Here is a 20,749-nt window from a genome sequence, read left to right as displayed (position 1 = left end):
CCTGTCCATCTACCTCTCTCCCAAGATCCTGGTTTGGTTGAGTCCACATTTACATTTGATTTATTTTTGCAATAAAACAATTAATGTTTTATATATTTTTAAATTTTGGGTTGCATGCACGAGCTCAGAAACAAAGTAACTTCCTCGTGTTGGAGTCACCGTCATGGTTTCAACAGTTATTGAGGTAGGTTTGGCTACAGTTTTGCATTGTTTTGAGAGGGGAAGAAGTACAAAATGGCATTTTAGTGATCTCTCATTGTGGTACTTTAGCGATGTATTCTGACATCTTTTTAAATCTTGGTAGTTTAGAAAACGCTGGAGAATAAAAGTTATGGCTTTGAAATGCTTACGACTTCACTCTATGGTCATTTATAAGCGTATCATTGTGCAGACATTTGAATGGGCAGCCATTTTATTCCTCTATATGGAGTCCTACCATAGTCCTTGATATAAATTACAGGATTCTTGCACAGCATTGATAAAATTTGAAGTAAAAAGCCCCAACATTTAGGCAGGCATGGATTATATCCCACACCAAAATTCTCAAGGAAATTACAGGCTGCACCACACAGCCGATGAAACTGACAAAGCAAATTTCACTGGATAAGTTACACATTTTATTGGACAGCAACAAACTCTTACACAAAAACCCTCATTACGACCGATACCAATTTACACAGAGAGCCTGATAAACATCCAGGATAGCGTCATCTCCAGCATTTGGCCATTCTTCAGGTCACTCAGTCAGTACAAGGCACCAGGAGACTCAGCGTAGAGAAAGTAAATGGTCACCGGACCTTGCGGTGTCATCACCACCTCATGTTCTCGGACAAGTAACCGGGCTGCTAAACCATACGCCAAGGTTGGAATTCCTGCCAAATATATTCCAAATTATGAAGCCATGCAACATCACACACACACACACACACACACACACACACACACACACACACACACACACACACACACACACACACACACACACACACACACACACACACACGTGACTGCAAAAACCCCTCTCATGCTGCGCGGTGGACAGGCTGATAAAGATTACAGAGAATATTCTTCTTCTACTTTAACATTGCCAATTGTTCCCAGTCACTCGTGCAGTCAGCCTGGAGAAATTTTTTTTAGGCCCAAGTCTTTCATGAAGCAACTGGCTAGGTGTGACGTTTGAATGAAGGTGACGCTATTTCGTGATAGGTTTAGTGTGCTGGCGATAACTCCCCTACTCTTTGCAAAAGACACCATGTCCGTGGTATCATGAACCTCCAGTCATAACTTTCTTCTGGTATAAGGCGCACGCATTGATGCATCGCCCTGTATGCTAAACACCAGGGCAACAGTTTATAGCTGGTTCGGGATTCAAATCCAGGTTAGACAGCTCAGAGGAGTGCGTGCACACCTCCAGACGCTTTCCTGTCAGCCCGAGCTTAAGGGCATCATTACAAACAAATGTTTGTCCAAACCATTTCTGAGTTAAGCCTATTTCGCATTCCCACCTGGACCATGGCTCATGATGCTTGGATCCCAGGTTCAGATCCTATTTACTGTGTTTGATTTGCCCATTGTCTACTAATGTCCTTGTAATTCATGTCACATGGTTCAGCCACCAAAGTTTCCTGATGGCCTTGTCCCACATCAGAAACACTAATTAGCATGCATCAGAATGGATAATCTTTGAGTGACGAACCATAATTAACCCTAACTTAGAGCTATCACCATCAGCGGCCTGACTCTGTACATGCAGAGCATATTGTTCATCTACAATAAGTTGCAAACGTTTAACTGTGCTTGGGAACCAACCCTGAACAGGACACCATTCTATGACAGGGAAGTTTCAGTACATAACATCTGAAAATCATACATCAAACTCGGAAACAAGTTCTGTAATTCTATAATACTGAACATTAAATATATCACCAATTCATTGATAGAAAGATCAAGGCTCGGGGAGAGAAACATTTATCTCCTTTGTTTAACGTCTGCATTGTGTACAGGACATGCACTCTTTCATTGGAGATGAGGATAGTTTTTAGGATATGATGGACAAATTATAGCACTGTATGAGATCTGATCACAGGGTCCTCAGTCCTACCTACTGGTTTCATCGGATGGGACTGTAGATTTGTTGTCCGTCCGTCCATCCGTCTGCCCCACCTGTAGTTTTTGTCCGACTTTTTCCTCATACCTTTTAACATATTCAACTTAAACTTGGGACATTGCTTTATTATGATATGTTACAGAAGAAGTTCGAGTTTCAGGGTGTTTCCTCCATTATTCACAGAATTATGCCGTTTTTGGACTTAGAAAATATCACATCGGTAGCAGACATATTGCAAAGCAATTCTCGGTTGTGTTGCTTTCGTAAACCGTGCTTTCAAACCTGCCCGGTTGTCCGTTCTCTTCATTGGTCTGATAGAGCGTGTACGTATTGCTGTGGGGCCGGGTGTCGGTGGCGAGCACGACCGCAAGGTGGAGCAGTAGAGTCGGCTCCACCGAACACCTGGAATCTAGATCGTGCTTCTCGGAGAACTCCGAAAGGCACGGGTCCCTTACAGGACAGTGAATCGCCAATAATTCGACCGCGTGGGATAGGGTTAATTGCCAAACTTCAATATACTTAAAAACCCACGTGGCAAGCTACCGGGGAATTCACACCCTCGACGGAGCTCGAGCGGGACGAGCCGTTACCGCGCTCGAACCGTGCGTAACCCGAGCGGATGGTTACCAAGACCCGTCGGTCCAAATACACAATTTACCGTTTCCCAATTTCCCAACATGCACCGTGCTAAGCCAATGAAAGAAGCACAGAAATGAGCTGGTACATTCAACAATAGGGGTATTTCTTTTACAATAATCGGGGAGGGCAAGCACACAAGAGCAGAGTTATCACGACGATAAGAAATGCAATGTACAATGAGCAAAGAAAGCACTTACACAGTTGTTACTTAACGACGGGGCCCAATGACACACACAAATGCCCAGAAAGACATGGACCTGTCCACCTCATGTGGTTCTCGACGATCTGGGGGTAACGGGTCTCAAACCCGCAACAGAGGCCGCTCCAAGCTCTAGGTACGGAGGGTAGCGCCAGGCGTTGGCACGCTCCTCCGGCTCGCAGGCAGGCGACACGAGATGATCTCCCGAGTTGAGATGGTCGACCGCCTGCAGCAATGCGCCAGACGAGATGCCTCGGATCCACGCGATGCAGTCAGCCGCAGGCCCGGACAGAGATGCGCACTCGAGCAGACTCAACCCGCACTAGAGCAGACTGGATGCGCACTCGAGCAGATTGGACTGAGACGCACAATCGAGCAGACTCAACCCACACTTGAGCAGACTGGATGCGCACTCGAGCAGACTGGACCCGCACTCGAGCAGACTGGACGCGCACTCGAGCAGACTGGACGTGCACTCGAGCAGACTGGACAGACCAGACCGAAGCGCTTTGAGCCCACTCGACGCAATCATTCGTTGCTCCTTCTCCCTTTCCCGGGCGTGGTCCTCTCATCCGTGGCCTGCTCTCATTGGGTTGACGGCGTGTCGCGGCTCCTCCTTGCCAAGGACTGGCCCGACTCTGGTCTGCTCGTTTCCCATTGGGCGGAAAATGACGCATACCCTTATTTGGCGCGCAGCTGAAGCGAAACGCTTTGTGACCATATACGGTGCGAAATCCACACCGAAACGCACACCACCTGGGGCATGGAATTCCAGACAAGCCCGCATGCCGGCAAGCGCGAAGAATGTCGAGAGCAGAGTGTTGTTGTTGTTGTTGTTGTTGTCGGTGATGTAAAATGTAAAAATCCTATCTGTCAAAATAACTCCGTAGCGCACGTACATTTAATTCCCATTAGACTAGGGACGGGACCCTAACTAGAAACACATACTTACCGATATAACTGAGCTATAAGGACTCTGGCTGTTGTGTGCAGTAAGCTTCCAAATTCGTAACAGTATTACATAGACCGGATGTTTTACCTCAGTGATTCGCTCCGTCCAACGACAGTTCGCATATTCTGATGTACCACACTCTGGTGCAGAGCGTTGGTGTTGTCGAAGCATTTTATTGGCAAGAGTTATACTGGGTGGTTTGCGATTGCCTTCCCAGCAGTAGTTAGAACAGAAATTTGGAACTCACTCAGGGCGCTGTCGATAGCTTGCTTACTCTTTGCGAAAGACAACGTGGGGTCTTTAATGTCCACCAACTAATGGCGGCAGACAGGACGACCAACTAATACCAGCACATACGTTAATTTGAGGTCACTTTTGTGTGGGACTCCCAGTTTAACGTCCATCCGAGGGTTGGCACACACATCGATGAAACACCCGACCTCTGAAACACCAGGATGAGTTTATAGCTGGGTCAAGATTCAAACCCAGGTGAGATGCATAGAGGTGAGTGTGGTACCTCTTGGACATCCTGCCAGCCCCCACCTGGGACTATCAATTCATAAATCATAAAGCATGAGATGACCATTACGATGACCTTCTCTCCCAGGAGCTGAGATATTGTACACCAGAAAATATTTTGGCCTGAAGATGACATTTTTAAAATGAGGTAGATATTAAAATGTCGACTTGAAAGGAACTTGATCACCATCATTATTTTGACGGAAATCCCATGCTTAGTATTAAGGGAGAGACTGATTTCTATCTTCCTGGCCCCACAATGACAAACTACGTGACTTCCTGTACCGACTCTTCTTCCTCTTACTCCTGCCGATCCACCATCTTGCTACTTTTGCTGACCCACATTCACGACACCTTCACAATTTTTTCTTCAACCTTTCCTTTACCTAACCTTGCCTAAGCTTTAAAAAATAAAAAACAAAAACGCTCTTAAAATGTTACAACTTCCTCTTCCACACGTGTGGTTCTCAGTATTGTATCATAATTCACTACTTTTCGTCTTCTTCTTCAAAAGACTTTTCAATTAGAACTTTCCTTCATCCTGTGTCTAAAAAGTCCCACTGTTACGATGTTTCTTTTCTCCATTTTCTTCATTCTCCTTGATTGCATCCCTCACATAATGTCTTCAATCACATCCCTGATTTAAAAAAAATTCAATCCAGTTTATAATGTATGTTCATGTTCCATCAATCATCATTTATTTCCAACTTAAGTGCCAATTCACAGCATCTCCTTAAATCTACCTCCTCTTAACCCCTCACCTGTCATCCCCACTCTTTACCCCTCCTCAACTCACACCTCTCCTCCTCCTCCTCCCTCAACTCTCCCCTCCTCCCTCAACTCTCCCCTCAACCCTCCCCTCTCCCCTCTCACCCTCCTCCCTCAACTCTCCCCTCTCACCCACCTCCCTCAACTCTCCCCTCTTACCCTCCTCCCTCAACTCTCTCCCCTCTCACCCTCCTCCCTCAACTCTCCCCTCAACCCTCCCCTCTCACCTCTCCCCTCTCACCCTCCTCCCTCAACTCTCCCCTCTCACCCTCCTCCCTCAACTCTCCCCTCTCGCCCTCCTCCCTCAACTCTCCCCTCTCACCCTCCTCCCTCAACTCTCCCCTCTCCCCTTCCTCCCTCAACTCTCCCCTCTCACCCTCCTCCCTCAACTCTCCCCTCTCACCCTCCTCCCTCAACTCTCCCCTCTTACCCTCCTCCCTCAACTCTCTCCCCTCTCACCCTCCTCCCTCAACTCTCTCCCCTCTCGCCCTCCTCCCTCAACTCTCTCCCTCTCACCCTCCTCCCTCAACTCTCCCCTCTCGCCCTCCTCCCTCAACTCTCACTCTCGCCCTCCTCCCTCAACTCTCCCCTCTCGCCCTCCTCCCTCAACTCTCACTCTCGCCCTCCTCCCTCAACTCTCTCCCCTCTCACCCTCCTCCCTCAACTCTCCCCTCAACCCTCCCCTCTCACCTCTCCCCTCTCACCCTCCTCCCTCAACTCTCCCCTCTCGCCCTCCTCCCTCAACTCTCTCTCGCCCTCCTCCCTCAACTCTCCCCTCTCGCCCTCCTCCGTCAACTCTCCCCTCTCGCCCTCCTCCCTCAACTCTCACCTCTCGCCCTCCTCCCTCAACTCTCCCCTCTCGCCCTCCTCCCTCAACTCTCCCCTCTCGCCCTCCTCCCTCAACTCTCCCCTCTCACCCTCCTCCCTCAACTCTCCCCTCTCCCCTTCCTCCCTCAACTCTCCCTCTCACCCTCCTCCCTCAACTCTCCCCTCTCACCCACCTCCCTCAACTCTCCCCTCTTACCCTCCTCCCTCAATCTCTCTCTCTCCCCTCTCACCCTCCTCCCTCAACTCTCTCCCCTCTCACCCTCCTCCCTCAACTCTCTCCCCCTCTCACCCTCCTCCCTCAACTCTCCCTCTCGCCCTCCTCCCTCAACTCTCACTCTCGCCCTCCTCCGTCAACGCTCCCCTCTCGCCCTCCTCCCTCAACTCTCACCTCTCGCCCTCCTCCCTCAACTCTCCCCTCTCGCCCTCCTGCCTCAACTCTCCCCTCTCGCCCTCCTCCCTCAACTCTCCCCACTCGCCCTCCTCCCTCAACTCTCCCCTCTCGCCTTCCTCCCTCAACTCTCACCTCTCGCCCTCCTCCCTCAACTCTCCCCTCTCGCCCTCCTCCCTCAACTCTCCCCTCTCGCCCTCCTCCCTCAACTCTCCCCTCTCGCCCTCCTCGCTCAACTCTCACCTCTCGCCCTCCTCCCTCCACTCTCCCCTCTCGCCCTCCTCCCTCATCTCTCCCCTCTCCCCTCTCGCCCTCCTCCCTCAACTCTCACCTCTCGCCCTCCTCCCACAACTCTCCCCTCTCGCCCTCCTCCCTCAACTCTCCCCTCTCGCCCTCCTCCCTCAACTCTCCCCTCTCGCCCTCCTCCCTCAACTCCCCCCTCTCGCCCTCCTCCCTCAACTCTCCCCTCTCGCCCTCCTCCCTCAACTCTCCCCTCTCGCCCTCCTCCCTCAACTCTCCCCTCTCACCCTCCTCCCTCAACTCTCTCTTCTCACCCTCCTCCCTCAACTCTCTCTTCTCACCCTCCTCCCTTCCCTCTCACCCTCCTCCCTCAACTCTCATCCTCCCCCCTCAACTCTCACCTCTCCTCTCTCACCCTCCTCCCTCTCCTCTCACCCTCCTCCCTCAACTCTCCCCTCTCCCCCTTCTCCCTCAACTCTCCTCTCAGCCAATAGCGTTTGCTTGAGGGAAACCTGCCAGTCAGTATGGTTGGGGAATGATGAGATAATTTCACACGTGGACTCACCTTTGACCTGTCTCGTTTTGGTTTTATTCATGGGCCCAATCTAAACTGCCATTCTGGCACTTGCAGGCAGGGCATTGTATCACGAGTTCTGCTGTTTGTCAGAGAGCATATGCAATTGTTTGTCCTCAATTGTGGATGTTGAAGATCCCACAGTACCTTTGAAAGAGTCGGCCTTGTGTGCCAGAATCCCAGATTAATTCTAAATTCCTCACCAATTTATGGAGGCAGTGAGGGAATGCATTAATGGCATCACCCCCAACCCCAGATATGATACAGTGAAGAACCAGATGTTGCAAAAGCACAAGATACGAGAAAACATGGTCGGGAGCTCAAGGCGGAATGTAAAGAACTGGCACAACGCAGACTCACACGACTTTGTCACCCCATGTACAGATATTTCATCATGGCAAATTAAACTCCAACTTTGATGAGTTCTCAAAATAATTAGAAATTCACTTGGTGTGACGTTTTGGTGGAATAATGTCACGGTTGATCAAAACGCACGCCGGTGTGAACATGGCCCTCAGGATTTCCTCCGTTCATAGTTGTTGGTCAGATTAATTATAAATGATTAATTTCTCTAATGAAACAATAACTGCAACTGAATTTAATTTTGTTTAACCTCCCAAAGACAAGACATCATATAACGATGAGTTATTGAAGAAGTTGCTCTCCTAACGTGACCCGAGTCATTGCATGGCAATATTTGACTTGTTAATTATGCTATTTATTACTTTATGCAATTATTCCCGGGGCTGGCAGACGGCCTAGAGGTATGCACACTCGCCTTAAGCTGTTTAGCCTTGGTTCGAATCCCAACCCAGCTGTAAGCTGTCATCCTGGTGTTTCACAGGCAAGGTGATTCATCAATGTGTGTGCCATCCCTCGGATGGACAGTTAAACTGTCCCCCTCTGCCGGTATTAATTGGTGGACGCTGAAGATCCCATGGAATCCATCGCGAAGAGTTGGCGAGCTATTACCGGCACCGTGAACAAATTACAAATTCCTGCTGGGAAGGCAATGGCAAACCACTCAGGATAACCCTTGCCAAGAAATTTCCTCAGCAGCACTGACATTGTGTCACAGAGTATGGTACATCAGAATCATAGAGAAACTTGGCAGATTTTTTGTTTCTTTCAAACCCCAGATGTTTTCGGCATGCCCTTTCCCTTCCTAAAAACTTACAACCGCCATCCCCTTTCTCTCCCTACTTATCAACTGCTCCTTTCTCTTTCCTATCATACTCCCCAATTTGGCATCATACCCCTTATCTCACTCCCCCCCAAACCAAGACGAACCACCAAAGATAAATATTGAGGCTACTGTGTAACAAAAAACAACACAAGATGAAAGTCGCTATTTTCGCAAAAACTTCCATCAAGCTTCCAGCAGCAGCAGCAGCAGCAGCAGCAGCAGCAGCAGCAGCAGCAGCAGCAGCAGCAGCAGCAGCAGCAGCAGCAGCAGCAGCAGCAGCAGCAGCAGCAGCAGCAGCAGCAGCAGCAGCAGCAGCAGCAGCAGCAGCAGCAGCAGCAGCAGCAGCAGCAGCAGCAGCAGCAACAGCAACAGCAACAACAACAACAACAACAACATCAACAACAACAACAACACCAACAACAACAACACCAACACCAACAACAAGAACAACAAGAACAACAAAAACAACAAGAAAAACAAGAACAACAAGAACAACAAGAACAACAACAACAACAACAACAACAACAACAACAACAACAACAACAACAACAACAACAACAACAACAACAACAACAACAACAACAACAACAACAACAACAACAACAACAACAACAACAACAACAACAACAACAACAACAACAACAACAACAACCTCCTCAATGAGCCACAACGAGGTATCCTAATATTGATTACGCAAGTAATGTACATGTGATGTCAAGTCACCGCTCAACGCCGGTGCAACTTGCTCTCCATCATCACCGCTACCCGAGCCAAAATGTGGCAATTGTGCCGAAAGTTTGTTGAGATTGTGGGAAAAATTCAGACTATGGCTTTGATACTTCTGCTATTACACCAAAATCAAAATCAATCCATTTCATAATGGATACCGATAGATTGCAGCTCCATGGAGAACTGCTTTCCCCTATGGGCTGGCACCTCAACATCACATCCGTCTCTCCTGGATTCTGTGAAATCTAAAACCATCAACATTATTTGAATCTCCTGTTATGAGGCACACCCCCTCCGAGTTAAACTTCCAAAATGCGCACAATGCTTTTATTCCTCGATTCTCCTGTCGAGAGAACCATCTTTTAGAGGCTGTTCTTTCCCGCTCTTCCTTCCAGGGTTTCAAGCAAGCAGTGTACTGCCACCTCGTGTCATCTCCCATCCTGACCCATTAACTTCATTACCCCGTTATCCCTTCCAAACCCAACCTTCTGACTTGTTCATTCTCTCTCTTTCTCTCCTGTTCATTCGTTCATTCCACCGATGCTTGTGCCCAATTGTTGCCCCGTCACCCCACTGTCAACTCAACTTTGTTCTCCCATGAGCCTCACTCTTGTTGAGAGGAAATAACTCAAAGATAAACGTGTTCAGCAACATCAGCCACATGGACTCGCGCTTTCACGTCCACTATAAATGGGACCACACAGATAATTGTTACCTCCACCACAGAAGGGGAACGGAAGTTATGTATTCACCCCTGTTTGCCTGTCTGTGAGCAAGATGTCTCAAAAAAGCCGTGCACGGATTTGGACGAAACCTGGTGAACAGGTTGGGTGTGCGACAAAGACAATATAATAAATTTTGGTGAAGATCTGAATCCAGATCCAGACACTAGAATTTTAAAAGTGATTCTTCAGCATTAAGAGATATGGCCAAAAACGATATATAGCACGATATCTCAAAAAGTTGTGGACGGGTTTTAACAAACTTGGTGGATGAGTTGGGTAGGTGACGAGAACAAGCCAACTAGATTTTGATTCAGATCCGAATCCAGATCCGGCCTATCAGTGGGATACAAAACGTAAACTGTTCAGCCTGGAGGAGGTACGTGCTCTACCGAGTGCCCTTCTAGTTTAAACTTGTTGCAGTCGAGGTGAAGTGCATGCACATCGTGTTCAAGGCAGTCACAAAAGAGACATCTTTTGTTGTGAATAGCAACTGTTGTTTGTGGTAATACGTATTGGAATGCTGATGACAAACATAACGGCCCAAAGGGATTTTCTCCATGTCAATAAGAGTCAAAACTACAACTGCACTCGGTAGAGCACATACCCCCACCAGGCTGAACCGTTTACGTTTTGCCACTCACTGATAGGCCGGATCTGGATCAACACCTGAACCAAAATCTAAATGGATCGCTCGTCACTAAACCAACTCATCCACCAAGTTTCGTTATAATCCGTCTACAACGATTTGAAATGCCATGCCATATAGTGTTTTTGGCTCCATCTCTCAATGGTGACGAATCGCTTTTAGAATTAAAAAAAATTTAAATTCTCGCATCTGGATCTTCACCAAAATCGAATCGGTTCACCCTCGTCACAATCCCAACATGTCCATCAAGTTTCGTGTGAATCCATGCATGACTTCTTGAAATATCCTGCTGACAGACAAACAACAACCAGATAAGCGGGGGTACATACATAACCTCCATCCACCTTTGGTGACGGAGGTAATAACTTGGGCAAATATATTCCACAGTTTCCAAAATTGAAAATGACACTTCAACAAAACAACTGACTTGTTCGTGGTACCATGCAGGGTTTTTCATGTTGCAAACCTACAAGTGTGCAACAGGAAATGACTCCGACTACACAGACACGTTTTCTTGAAAAAGACCAAAAAAAAACAAGCTCATCAGGTAAAGGTACATACAACTGTAGAAGCAAATGTAACATGTTTGAGTGAATGCTTTAACGGATGTAATAACACACCAAAATTGATTACTTTCAGGAAGGTGTAAATATAGTTCTCGGTCAAAAGGTCTTGCCATGGCCTCTGTGAGCAGTGGTACTTGATAAATGGGAAGCAGCCGACACGAAGCACGTGGTAATTGGCCGCTTCGACACGCCAGTTGAAATGGGACAACCCGAACTGATCATTCTCCACTGCACTGTACTGAGAAATGGGTTGAAAACAAGTACCAAGATGTGTCAAATTCCTGTGGGACAAAGTGTTGCACACAAAATCCACCGTCAAAACGCGTCCTCGTACACCGAATCACACCTTAACGAAGTACGACGTCCATTGTGGCAGCTTCCTCTGTAAAAGATGCGCCGTGAGAACTTGGGAAGCCTTTGGCTTAAGCCTGGCCTTGTTGCCGCCAATCCCAATCAGTCGAGTAAGCATACACTGCAAAGACACAGGCTGGATTAAACACCCACAAAAATATGTCCCTGATTGGTTAAACTTTATTTCCCATCTGAAGTGCATTACCGGAACATGATGAGCTTCGACTACAGAGACGGCTAATGACGCAGGGAGATAAAGGCTAAAAGAGTAAGTGACATTTTAGAACTTGGTTGCGGTACTCGGCCAAAAGCCAACTGTTGTTTGAAAGTTACTGTGGGATGCCTTCCATCTATATGTGAGGACAGCTCATCTGGCAGACTTTAAAAAAAAAACTGGCTCAATGACACTGAAACCTGCCCTTTCCCAAAGACAGAATTACCGTTTGTAGTTGGAGATGATTCACTCAGGAACGAAATGCAGATAAGTCCAACACAAGCAAGGAGTCACCGAGATACAATAGACCCAGTCTTCTACCTGGGTGACCAAAAACTAAAAATAAAAATTGGTATCCGTACAATTTAATAAACCTTTACTTTTTATTTAAAACTAGAGTTCGGAGAACACCTTACCACATACAGTCTTGAGAAACAAGGAGGTGGGCGGGGGTCTGCGAGCGGCTCGTTTGATTGGTCGTGATGACGTAAAAGGCCGTAATATTTTGGCTAAGTACTGCTAAATGGAAGGGTTTTGAAAGTGCCAAAAAGGTAATTTATGTTCTTACACTCTCGAGTGTTCAAGTATACAATTCAATTTAAATAAAATAAAGACTTTACAGGTTGTAGAAAAAACAATTTGGAAGTTTACCGTGGTTGATGCAGCATCTTTTACACCACCTTATCGTACACGTTACATTAGTGATTCGTGCCTGCTGTTTGTATCCTTCATGATGTCTGTTGAAAAAAAAAAAAAAAACACTAAGTTTCCTGTTTGGAATTATTTTCAATTTTGTTTAACTACCAGGCAGGTAGACCGGAGTAAAAATATTCGCCAATCCTCTCTGTGCATGTGCGATCGGAACAAATTCAGTCAAAGTACTGTTAAAGTACAGATTCGTTTTCCGATTCGTGTTCAAAATAAAACATTCAATTGAAATCAGTTGTTCCTCGATCATAAACTCAGTTTTGGAGACACAAGGACAGACAGACAGACAAAACGAACCAAAGGCTAAACCCCACTTGTCGATTCGGGTGCACGGGGTAATGACGCATTATTTGGTACACATTCGCTTCATGTTTCAGGTGAGGATCTTTAATGTCACTGATTTGATTGAGGTTCGAGCACATGCTCCGGATGTCGGCCTCGACGCTGCAGGTACACTTGGATTAGACAGGAAAAATTGTTTATTACTCCGACACATTCGGCTGCAGTGATTGAACGGATTTTGTTAGTTGCTGTTTTGAGATCATCAATTGATTGCGGCCTTCCTCGGTGGATGTCCTTAAGTATCTATCCCTGAACTCACTTTGAGTCTTCTTAAAAGGATTTCGTTCTCAGGTACAGGTACCAGTAAAAAGTTTGGACACACCTACTTATTCAAGGGTTTTTCTTTATTTTTTTACTATTTTCTACATTGTAGAATAATAAGGAAGATATGAAAACTATGAAATAACACATATGGAATTATGTAGTATCCAAAAAAAGTGTCAAACAAATCAAAGTATATTTTATATTTTAGATTCTTCAAATTAGCCACCCTTTGCCTTGATGACAGCATTGCACACTCTTGGCATTCTCTCAACCAGCTTCATGAGGTCAGCCTGCCATCCTTCCGAGGTCGGCAATATTAGTACCAGCTTGCTGGGATGATTGAGCCATTTCAAGTATCCTGCGTCGGAGTGGTGATCCGTCCAAGATTGTTCACATTAGCCTAAGAGACTGCTTTGGCAGCACCAACACTGTACAGAATATGGTCTCAATGCATGGAGGGAAGGTCTTTTTAGGTACAAACGTGTTTGCTTTGGGTTAGCTTCCACCCGTGCTTCCTTTCAGACCAATGAACTCGCTTCTTCGCAACCTTCCAGGTGCGATTTGTTACTTTGATGACATGTCTGTCTCGGGCAAAACACAGGTCTGAGCACGATTCCAACTTATGAGCAGTACTCCGACGTTTTCCAAATTCTGGTATGAGATTGAATCCCAAGTACGTATTTGGCGGCGTCCCCCGCATTGAAGTACTCGGACATATTGTCGATAAAAATGGTGTCCGACCGAATCCAAATCTGGTCAATGGCATTGCCGACGCTGCTGCACCGAGCAGCCCTGAACAACTGAGATACTTCATTGTCATGGCTGCAGTTTGCGGGGAATTCGTCCCTCACTTTTCCTTGCTTGTCGAACCGTAACGTGATGTGCAAACTATCGTGCCTTACAAAGTGGACCAATTCAGCTGCTACCGCTTTCACTGCCGTGAAAGATGCCATCATACATAGCCCCGCGTTAGCACTTTTTGACCCTTTTTTAGATGTAATCATTACCACTGATGCTTCTGGTTAAGGAATCGGTGCGATAATGACACAGATTCGCTGTGACGGTGTCGACTGCCTGTAGGCCAAGGAAATTGACTGATGTTGAGAAATGCTATTCCGCCGGGAAACGTGAAGCTCCACAAGCGTTCGGCCTGTAGAACACAGGCATACTCATCTCTACGGCACAAAATTTACACTGCCTACTGACCATCAGGCACGAGTTACACCATTTTCATCTCTGGGTGTAGGTCACAGCCCAATGCTTATAGCACATTGGAATGCACAATTACTGTACTATGACTACCAAGTGCAGTATTAACCAGGCTCTCAGAATAAAGTTGCCGATGCCTTATCTGGGTTACCTGCTGACCGCAACACTGATGTGGATAATAATGTTAACCGTGTCTGTGAAGTTTTTGCGGCAAGACGTTTATATTTCTTATGACGAGTTAGTCGAAGCGATGCATTCAAAATGGTTGGCTGGTCTCAGTCGAAAATGGTCCTTGACCTTGTGAAACCGTACTTCCCCATTCGTGACGAGTTGTCAATTCACAATGATGTTATTTATTTTCCGTGTTGAGAGAGTTGTTATCCACAAGTTCCCTGACTACCCGACTGATTGAACATGTATGGATATGCTGGAGTGATGGATATAAACGGATCGCTCTTGATGTTGCTTTCTTCATATTGCAGATTACAAAACGTGTGTCGTTCAGGGGTACAGGGGGGAGAAGCTCGACATGGAACTTGAACTCTTCATCCATACCGACTCCTCAGGTATGCAATTTCCTATTAGTGTACAGGTGTACTCTACATAGATCTACCGGTGTTGAACCATCTGCATTGCGTCACCGACGTCACATGAAGACCAAGTTAGATATTTCCGGAGCAACCAAGACTCCTTCCTTCTGCGGAGAGGATGTGGTGCAAAATAGAGTTTCAGAAGAAACAAAAGTCCAGCAAAGCTTATGAAGATAAGTACAGTATAGAGGTGTGAAATGTACGGTATCGTATTCAAGGCAGGCGATGTCATAAGAGTTTTAAAAATCAGGACTTGTGCTGAAAGGGGAAAGGGAATTCTCACGTCCTGCTCGAATAAGTGCTCGACTGGGTTTGAATACTTATGCAACCGAAGATGGTAAAACATGGAAAGTTCGGCAATGAGCTCGATTCGATGGAACTCCTTTTCCCCAAACAGGAGGGTTCTGGTGTTGAATGGTGTGATTTTTGAAAACAAGGGAATGCTCCGCCAAGAAATGACAGCAGTGATCGGCCTGTCAGGGTTCCGAGTGTGCCTGTTCGGATGAGAGATTGCACACGACACCGATACACATTGACATACTGAGATGAATACTTTTCTAAATCACGTGACTATTTGAGAAACTGTGTCTACGATTGCACGAGTAGTCGAGGTTAATCAACTTCATTGTTATCGAAGTGTTTTGATATTGTAACTCTGAGTGATAGCATGTTTCTTTTATAGAGAGAGGGGAATGTGTTTAGCTTAATTGGAGATTATATCAAAATACACCATCATGTGTGCTGCGGATGATGGCATGACGTCATCACGCAAGGGGGGGGGGGTGGTTAAAGGAGTGATTCGTGGCTGGAGTGATGGATATAAACGGATCGCTCTTGATGTTTCTCCTGCTTTCTTCATATTGCAGATTACAACACGTGTGTCGTTCAGGGGTTCAGAGGGGAGAAGCTCGACATGGAACTTGAACTCTGCATCCATACCGACTCAGGTCCAATCAATCTTTTGTTCAAACTGCAGCACACTACCTCACGACCTGCTTCTTCCACACAACTCCAGCTACTGGGAGCCTATTCCATCTACTATATAAATGGCAGTCCTTCTGTCTGTTTGTCTGTCTCATTGTTTGTAACCAATAAGCTCCGAGACCAGTGAACCGATCTTGATGAAACTTTACACACATATAGACCTAATATTCAGCTCCAGGATGCGCTAAGTGGCTTTCCATAAAAATTAAAATATATATATATGTTTTTTAAAAGGCTTTCGAATAGTGCGCCGGCGTATTAATCGTAACAAAAGGCTTCATGGTTAAAAACGCTAGGGTTTTTTGAAATACAAAATGTTCGTATTCGTTGACTTTTTAAACATACACATTCTCCTCCTGTTATTTGAATTCTCGAACTGCACGCGCACGGCAACAGCGAACTGCTGATAGATCTGCTCATGAAAGAGACAGGCAAGCGGAGTCAGCAGCAGAGAGAGAGTCGTCTTACTGCTGGTATATCTGCTCATGAACGAGCCAGGAAAGCATAGTCGGCTGCAGAGAGAGAGAGAGGGAGAGAGAGAGAGAGAGAGAGAGAGAGAGAGAGAGAGAGAGAGAGAGAGAGAGAGAGAGAGAGAGAGAGAGAGAGAGAGAGAGAGAGAGTCACCTTACTGCTGATATATCTGCTCATGAACGAGCCAGGCAAGCAGAGTCGGCTGCAGAGAGAGAGCGTCACCTAACTGCAAATAGAGCGTCACACCGACGGGCGAGAGAAGCACAAAACTCACGTTCCAGCTTTCTAGGTCCGGGTTTTGGCAGGACATCAAGGACAGTTGCCACTGCTGCTAGAAACATTGAGTGGCTCAAGGCCGCCTTCAACTATGACCTCTCTGAGGATTACGGCAGCACAAAGCCTTCCTTCCATAAATCTGAGGAATAAAAGAAGCCTTCCTAATTTTCTCCATACAACTAATGCCTCAGTCTAACTAGCGTGAGCAAAATAGGGCAAATTTCCCGGGTATTACTGGGCACTTCAGCTAGTAACTTTATAATCCTCAGGTTGAAGTTCTTGCGCTTTAGTCGGGAATCTCGGGAATCGAACCCATACTTATCGGCAGAGTAGAGGTAAGTGCACCATCCTGTGAGGCCAAAACGTGTTTGGAGCTATTTAATACTCACGAGACATCAAAGAGGGAGTGTTCCAGGGAAGCGTGCTGCTGCTCTTGCTGCTGCTCCTTCTGCTCCGACTGCTGCTGCTGCTGCTCTGACTGCTTCTGCTGCTCCTGCTCCTGCTCCCACTGCTGCTGCTCCTACTGCTGCTGCTCCTGCTGCTGCTCCTCCTACTGCTGCTGCTCTTCCTACTGCTGCTGCTGCTGCTCCTCCTGCTGCTCCTACTGCTGTTGCTCCTGCTGCTCCTCCTACTCCTGCTGCTCCTCCTACTCCTGCTGCTGCTCCTCCTACTGCTGCTGCTGCTCCTCCTGCTGCTCATACTGCTGCTGCTCCTCCTACTCCTGCTGCTCCTCCTACTCCTGCTGCTCCTCCTACTGCTGCTGCTGCTCCTCCTGCTGCTCATACTGCTGTTGCTCCTGCTGCTCCTCCTACTCCTGCTGCTCCTCCTACTCCTGCTGCTGCTCCTCCTACTGCTGCTGCTCTTCCTACTGCTGCTGCTGCTGCTCCTGCTGCTCCTACTGCTTCTGCTGCTCCTGCTCCTGCTTGTACTGCTCCTGCTCCTACTGCTGCTGCTCCTGCTGCTGCTGCTCCTGCTGCTCCTCCTACTCCTGCTCCTGCTGCTCCTCCTGCTCCTGCTCCTGCTGCTCCTCCTACTCCTGCTGCTCCTACTGCTGCTGCTCCTCCGACTGCTGCTGCTCCGACTGCTCCTTCTGCTGTTGCTGCTCCTTCTGCTGCTGCTGCTGCTCCGACTGCTCCTTCTGCTGCTGCTGCTCCTACTCCTGCTGCTCCTACTGCTGCTGCTCCTCCTACTGCTGCTGCTCCGACTGCTCCTTCTGCTGCTGCTGCTCCTGCTGATGCTCCTTCTACTGCTGATGCTCCTTCTGCTGCTGCTCCTACTGCTGCTGCTCCTCCTACTGCTGCTGCTCCGACTGCTCCTTCTGCTGCTGATGCTCCTTCTGCTGCTGCTGCTCCTGCTGATGCTCCTTCTGCTGCTGCTGCTGCTCCTGCTTTGCCCAGTCAGTTCTGCTCGAAAAACCCGCGTCACGGAGATCGCTGATAAATCGCCAGAGATCCCTCACATCGAAAATGTTGTTGTTGTTTGTTGCATTCACTTTTTCTGCGCCGCCGATGACAACCCCGGCCTCTGCCTGATAACGAGCCTCATTTTCGTTCACACAAACCGAAGGACGAAACGACGAAATAGCAATCTTAACATATTTTGTAAAGATTTCTTGAAAGGAGACAGACAGAGACCGTCGGAAGTCTTAAAGGAAACGCGACACAATACCTGGGAAGGCACACTCGCCACCAGTCCGGAAAACGTGTCCGCGCTTTCGACGCCGCAGATTCGTCGCATTTGTCAAAGGTTCTTGAAACCATATATTTATTACGTAGGCAAGTATAGCAAAAGTAGGCCTGGATCCACTTCATCGGGGAAGGCAATGGCAAACCACCCGCCCAGTACAATACTTCCCAAGAAACTGCTTTGGTAGGCACCGACGCTCTGTCACAGAGTATATGGGACATCAGAATACTCCGTAGACCAAGGGCCAGCAACCCAAACAAGAAGAGGAGCCATTTTGTCAAATTCGATCAAAAATACAACATCTTAGAAGCCGCAATGGATATAACCCCCTATCATAATAAATAATGTACGCAATTTGGTGTCTGTCTGTCTGTCTGTCCACAATATATTGGGTCTTTATTCTCGAATATCAACCAAACTTGACAGGAGGACAAAAGGTCACACGATGGATGCTGTGGCTGTTGAGGCCTTCCTCCCACAGGATGTCCCTGACCCCTTAGCGTCTCTTCCCGGTTGTCTCCTTTGATTTGATAGGCCTGAAGCCCTGAACCACACCCCGGCGATGGAGTTTTAAGTTGCCCAAGCAACTTAACATCAGAAACTCAATTTCTTACTGGCAATGCACTCATCTTCCACCTCCCATTCCCCTTGTAGTACCTCTGGCTCTGGCTCTGACTCCCCCCCCTGCTCCCACCTCTTGTTTGTTCATTTGTGTGTTGCACCATCTTCTGAACAGTGATGACTCCATTTGTATCTCTCAGCCAACATGAACAAGTTTTTATGCACTCATCCCAACTCTAAATTCATCATTGTCACCATACAACTTGGCTGGGTGTTGGTACCTATCTCACCAGCCATGACACTTGTGGCTTCATGGGACTGACTCAATCTCTGAACTTTCCCACCCAGATTTCTCTCATGATGGCAAATCCTCCCTTCTGGACTTGGTGATCTGGACCAATCCGTCACTCTCTGTGGGGCAAAAGTGGGGAAAACCCATCCATCCCCGTCATACCCAACTGCTCCTGGACTCTGTGTCTTTTGCACCTGAAAATGTGAAGAAGGTTCTTTCAACCTTCGACTCTGATTCTGATTCTGCAACAGAACCGGACGGCATCAGCTCACGTGTCCTAAAATCCTGCTCTGCTGCCCTTTCCCATCCTCTCTCTGCCCTTTTCACCCTGTCGTTTGCACGAGGTCATCTTCTATCTGCTCAGAAATCAGCCATCATCGCTGCACTACATAAACTAAAAGAGCCCTCTTTGACGTCGCGACATCGCCATATATGCCTCCACTCACATTATTATATCATTATACATACTTGTTCCAAGTTTGATTTAAATCCCAGAACACATATCCTAAATATTACATAATTTTGTCTGCCAGACCATGGGTCTGATCAGGTTGAAATTTAAAACTTACATCCCCTTAACGACTAGATCACAATTGTGACGTTTCACGTCGATTGATGAAGCAGTTCAAGAGAAATAACTTTTTTTAGATTTCCGTTCAATCCCACATTGCTGCCAGACCATGTGACCTATTAATTATTTGTGTATTAAAATTATTTGAGTATTTAAACTCAACGGCGTGACCAAGGGTCCTCCCGTCTATGGAATCGGGTTACCTTATTAACCACGCCGTTTAACCACCGGGGAACCACGCCCTCGGTACGCCCTGTCACAACCGGATCACTCCACAGGATCGGATCACCTTTCCGGATCGGATGCAGCCGAGCGACACTGCCAAGGATGTACCGGCTCAAGGGAACGGACCGTTGGGAATAAAGACCTGGTTAAACCTGGATTTGAACCATGCTGGACCAATGAGGGAAAAGACAAAGGCGAGCTGGGAACATTTCTACAACAATTATTTATTTACAGCATGCGAGGAAAAGCATGTGGCACAACAAAGGTTTATTGGGTACGTAACGCAGGGAAAGAGGAGAGGGGTGTGGGGGGTGCGTCAATTATACAAGCAACTTACTAATGCAGACACAGTGCAGACTTGATGTGAGATTATTAACAGTAACAACAATAAAAGATCTTCTACACCTACAGGCTTACTGAACAGACAGGCGCCAGCACACTCAGACACTTACACACAGAAAAATAAACCCCAATGAAAAGAAGGACTTTTGCAGCCAGGGAAGGAGGGGGTTGAGGTTATCTAGTTTTCGGTACTTGGGTGTTTCGGGGGAGGGATGCTCCGTGGTGCGGCACCCGACAATAGCCACATTGTTCTGGCCACAGCCGCACGTGTGGAGATCGTGTTCCGAACAGGAGGAGCTTGAGTGGAGAAGGAAGGAGTCCAGAAGACAAGGGTGGAGCAGTAGGCGGGACCAGGAAGGAGGCTTGGTCGAGAAGCAGGAAGCGAAGACGTGTGGGCGTAGATGAGGAATAGAAGGCGGGCCGTCGAGGCGAGACGTGGACGGAGTCAAGTAGCAGGAACACTCCGCGTGAAGACACCCACACCGAACACACATAACAACCCCAACACGGAGGATTTCTCCGTGTTTTATAGAGCCCGGAGGTCGGGGGAGGGGCCATGCTGAATCCGACGTCATCGCCTGAGTCGGCGTTCCGACT

The 20,749-nt window shown here is 47.4% G+C and overlaps 2 protein-coding genes across 9 annotated transcripts; one reads left to right on the top strand and one right to left on the bottom strand.

Annotated features, from left to right (window-relative positions):
• Positions 1–594: 594 nt before the first annotated feature.
• On the bottom strand, positions 595–20,365 carry C12H15orf61 (chromosome 12 C15orf61 homolog). 8 transcript variants are annotated; one of them, XM_085849347.1, is made up of 5 exons: positions 18,144–18,197; positions 11,858–11,952; positions 11,413–11,538; positions 11,121–11,304; positions 595–872 (listed from the first exon to the last, which is right to left on the bottom strand). In XM_085849347.1, the coding sequence occupies exons 3-5, from the start codon at positions 11,533–11,535 to the stop codon at positions 745–747; spliced, it is 435 nt and encodes a 144-aa protein (XP_085705473.1). In that variant the 5' UTR covers positions 11,536–11,538; positions 11,858–11,952; positions 18,144–18,197; the 3' UTR covers positions 595–744. The 8 variants fall into 8 exon arrangements, with proteins under 8 accessions (XP_085705473.1, XP_085705474.1, XP_085705475.1 ...); XM_085849348.1 differs by lacking the exon at positions 18,144–18,197 and adding an exon at positions 16,865–17,004; XM_085849349.1 differs by lacking the exon at positions 18,144–18,197 and adding an exon at positions 12,283–12,303.
• LOC147015025 (uncharacterized) lies at positions 17,175–17,912 on the top strand (the record flags this gene model as incomplete). Its single annotated transcript, XM_085849202.1, has 1 exon — positions 17,175–17,912. A coding segment is annotated over one exon (738 nt), but the record flags the coding sequence as incomplete, so codon positions are not given.
• Positions 20,366–20,749: the final 384 nt, after the last annotated feature.

This window comes from Eptatretus burgeri, chromosome 12 (genome assembly GCF_056783735.1).
Source record: "Eptatretus burgeri isolate ZD-2024b chromosome 12, Ebu_testis_v1, whole genome shotgun sequence".
In the NCBI taxonomy this organism is placed as follows: domain Eukaryota; kingdom Metazoa; phylum Chordata; class Myxini; order Myxiniformes; family Myxinidae; genus Eptatretus; species Eptatretus burgeri.
Note: the sequence above shows the minus strand (reverse complement) of the source record. Positions and strands in the feature narration are given on the sequence as shown.

Coding starts and splice junctions, on each gene's coding strand:
- C12H15orf61 (XM_085849354.1), bottom strand. CDS start 11,535: ATGCTTACTCGACTGATTGGGATTGGCGGCAACAAGGCCAGGCTTAAG. Junction 11,305..11,412: donor GGACGTCGTACTTCGTTAAG/GTGTGATTCGGT, acceptor CCCATTTCTCAG/TACAGTGCAGTGGAGAATGA. Junction 873..11,120: donor CCTGAAAGTAATCAATTTTG/GTGTGTTATTAC, acceptor TATATTTGGCAG/GAATTCCAACCTTGGCGTAT.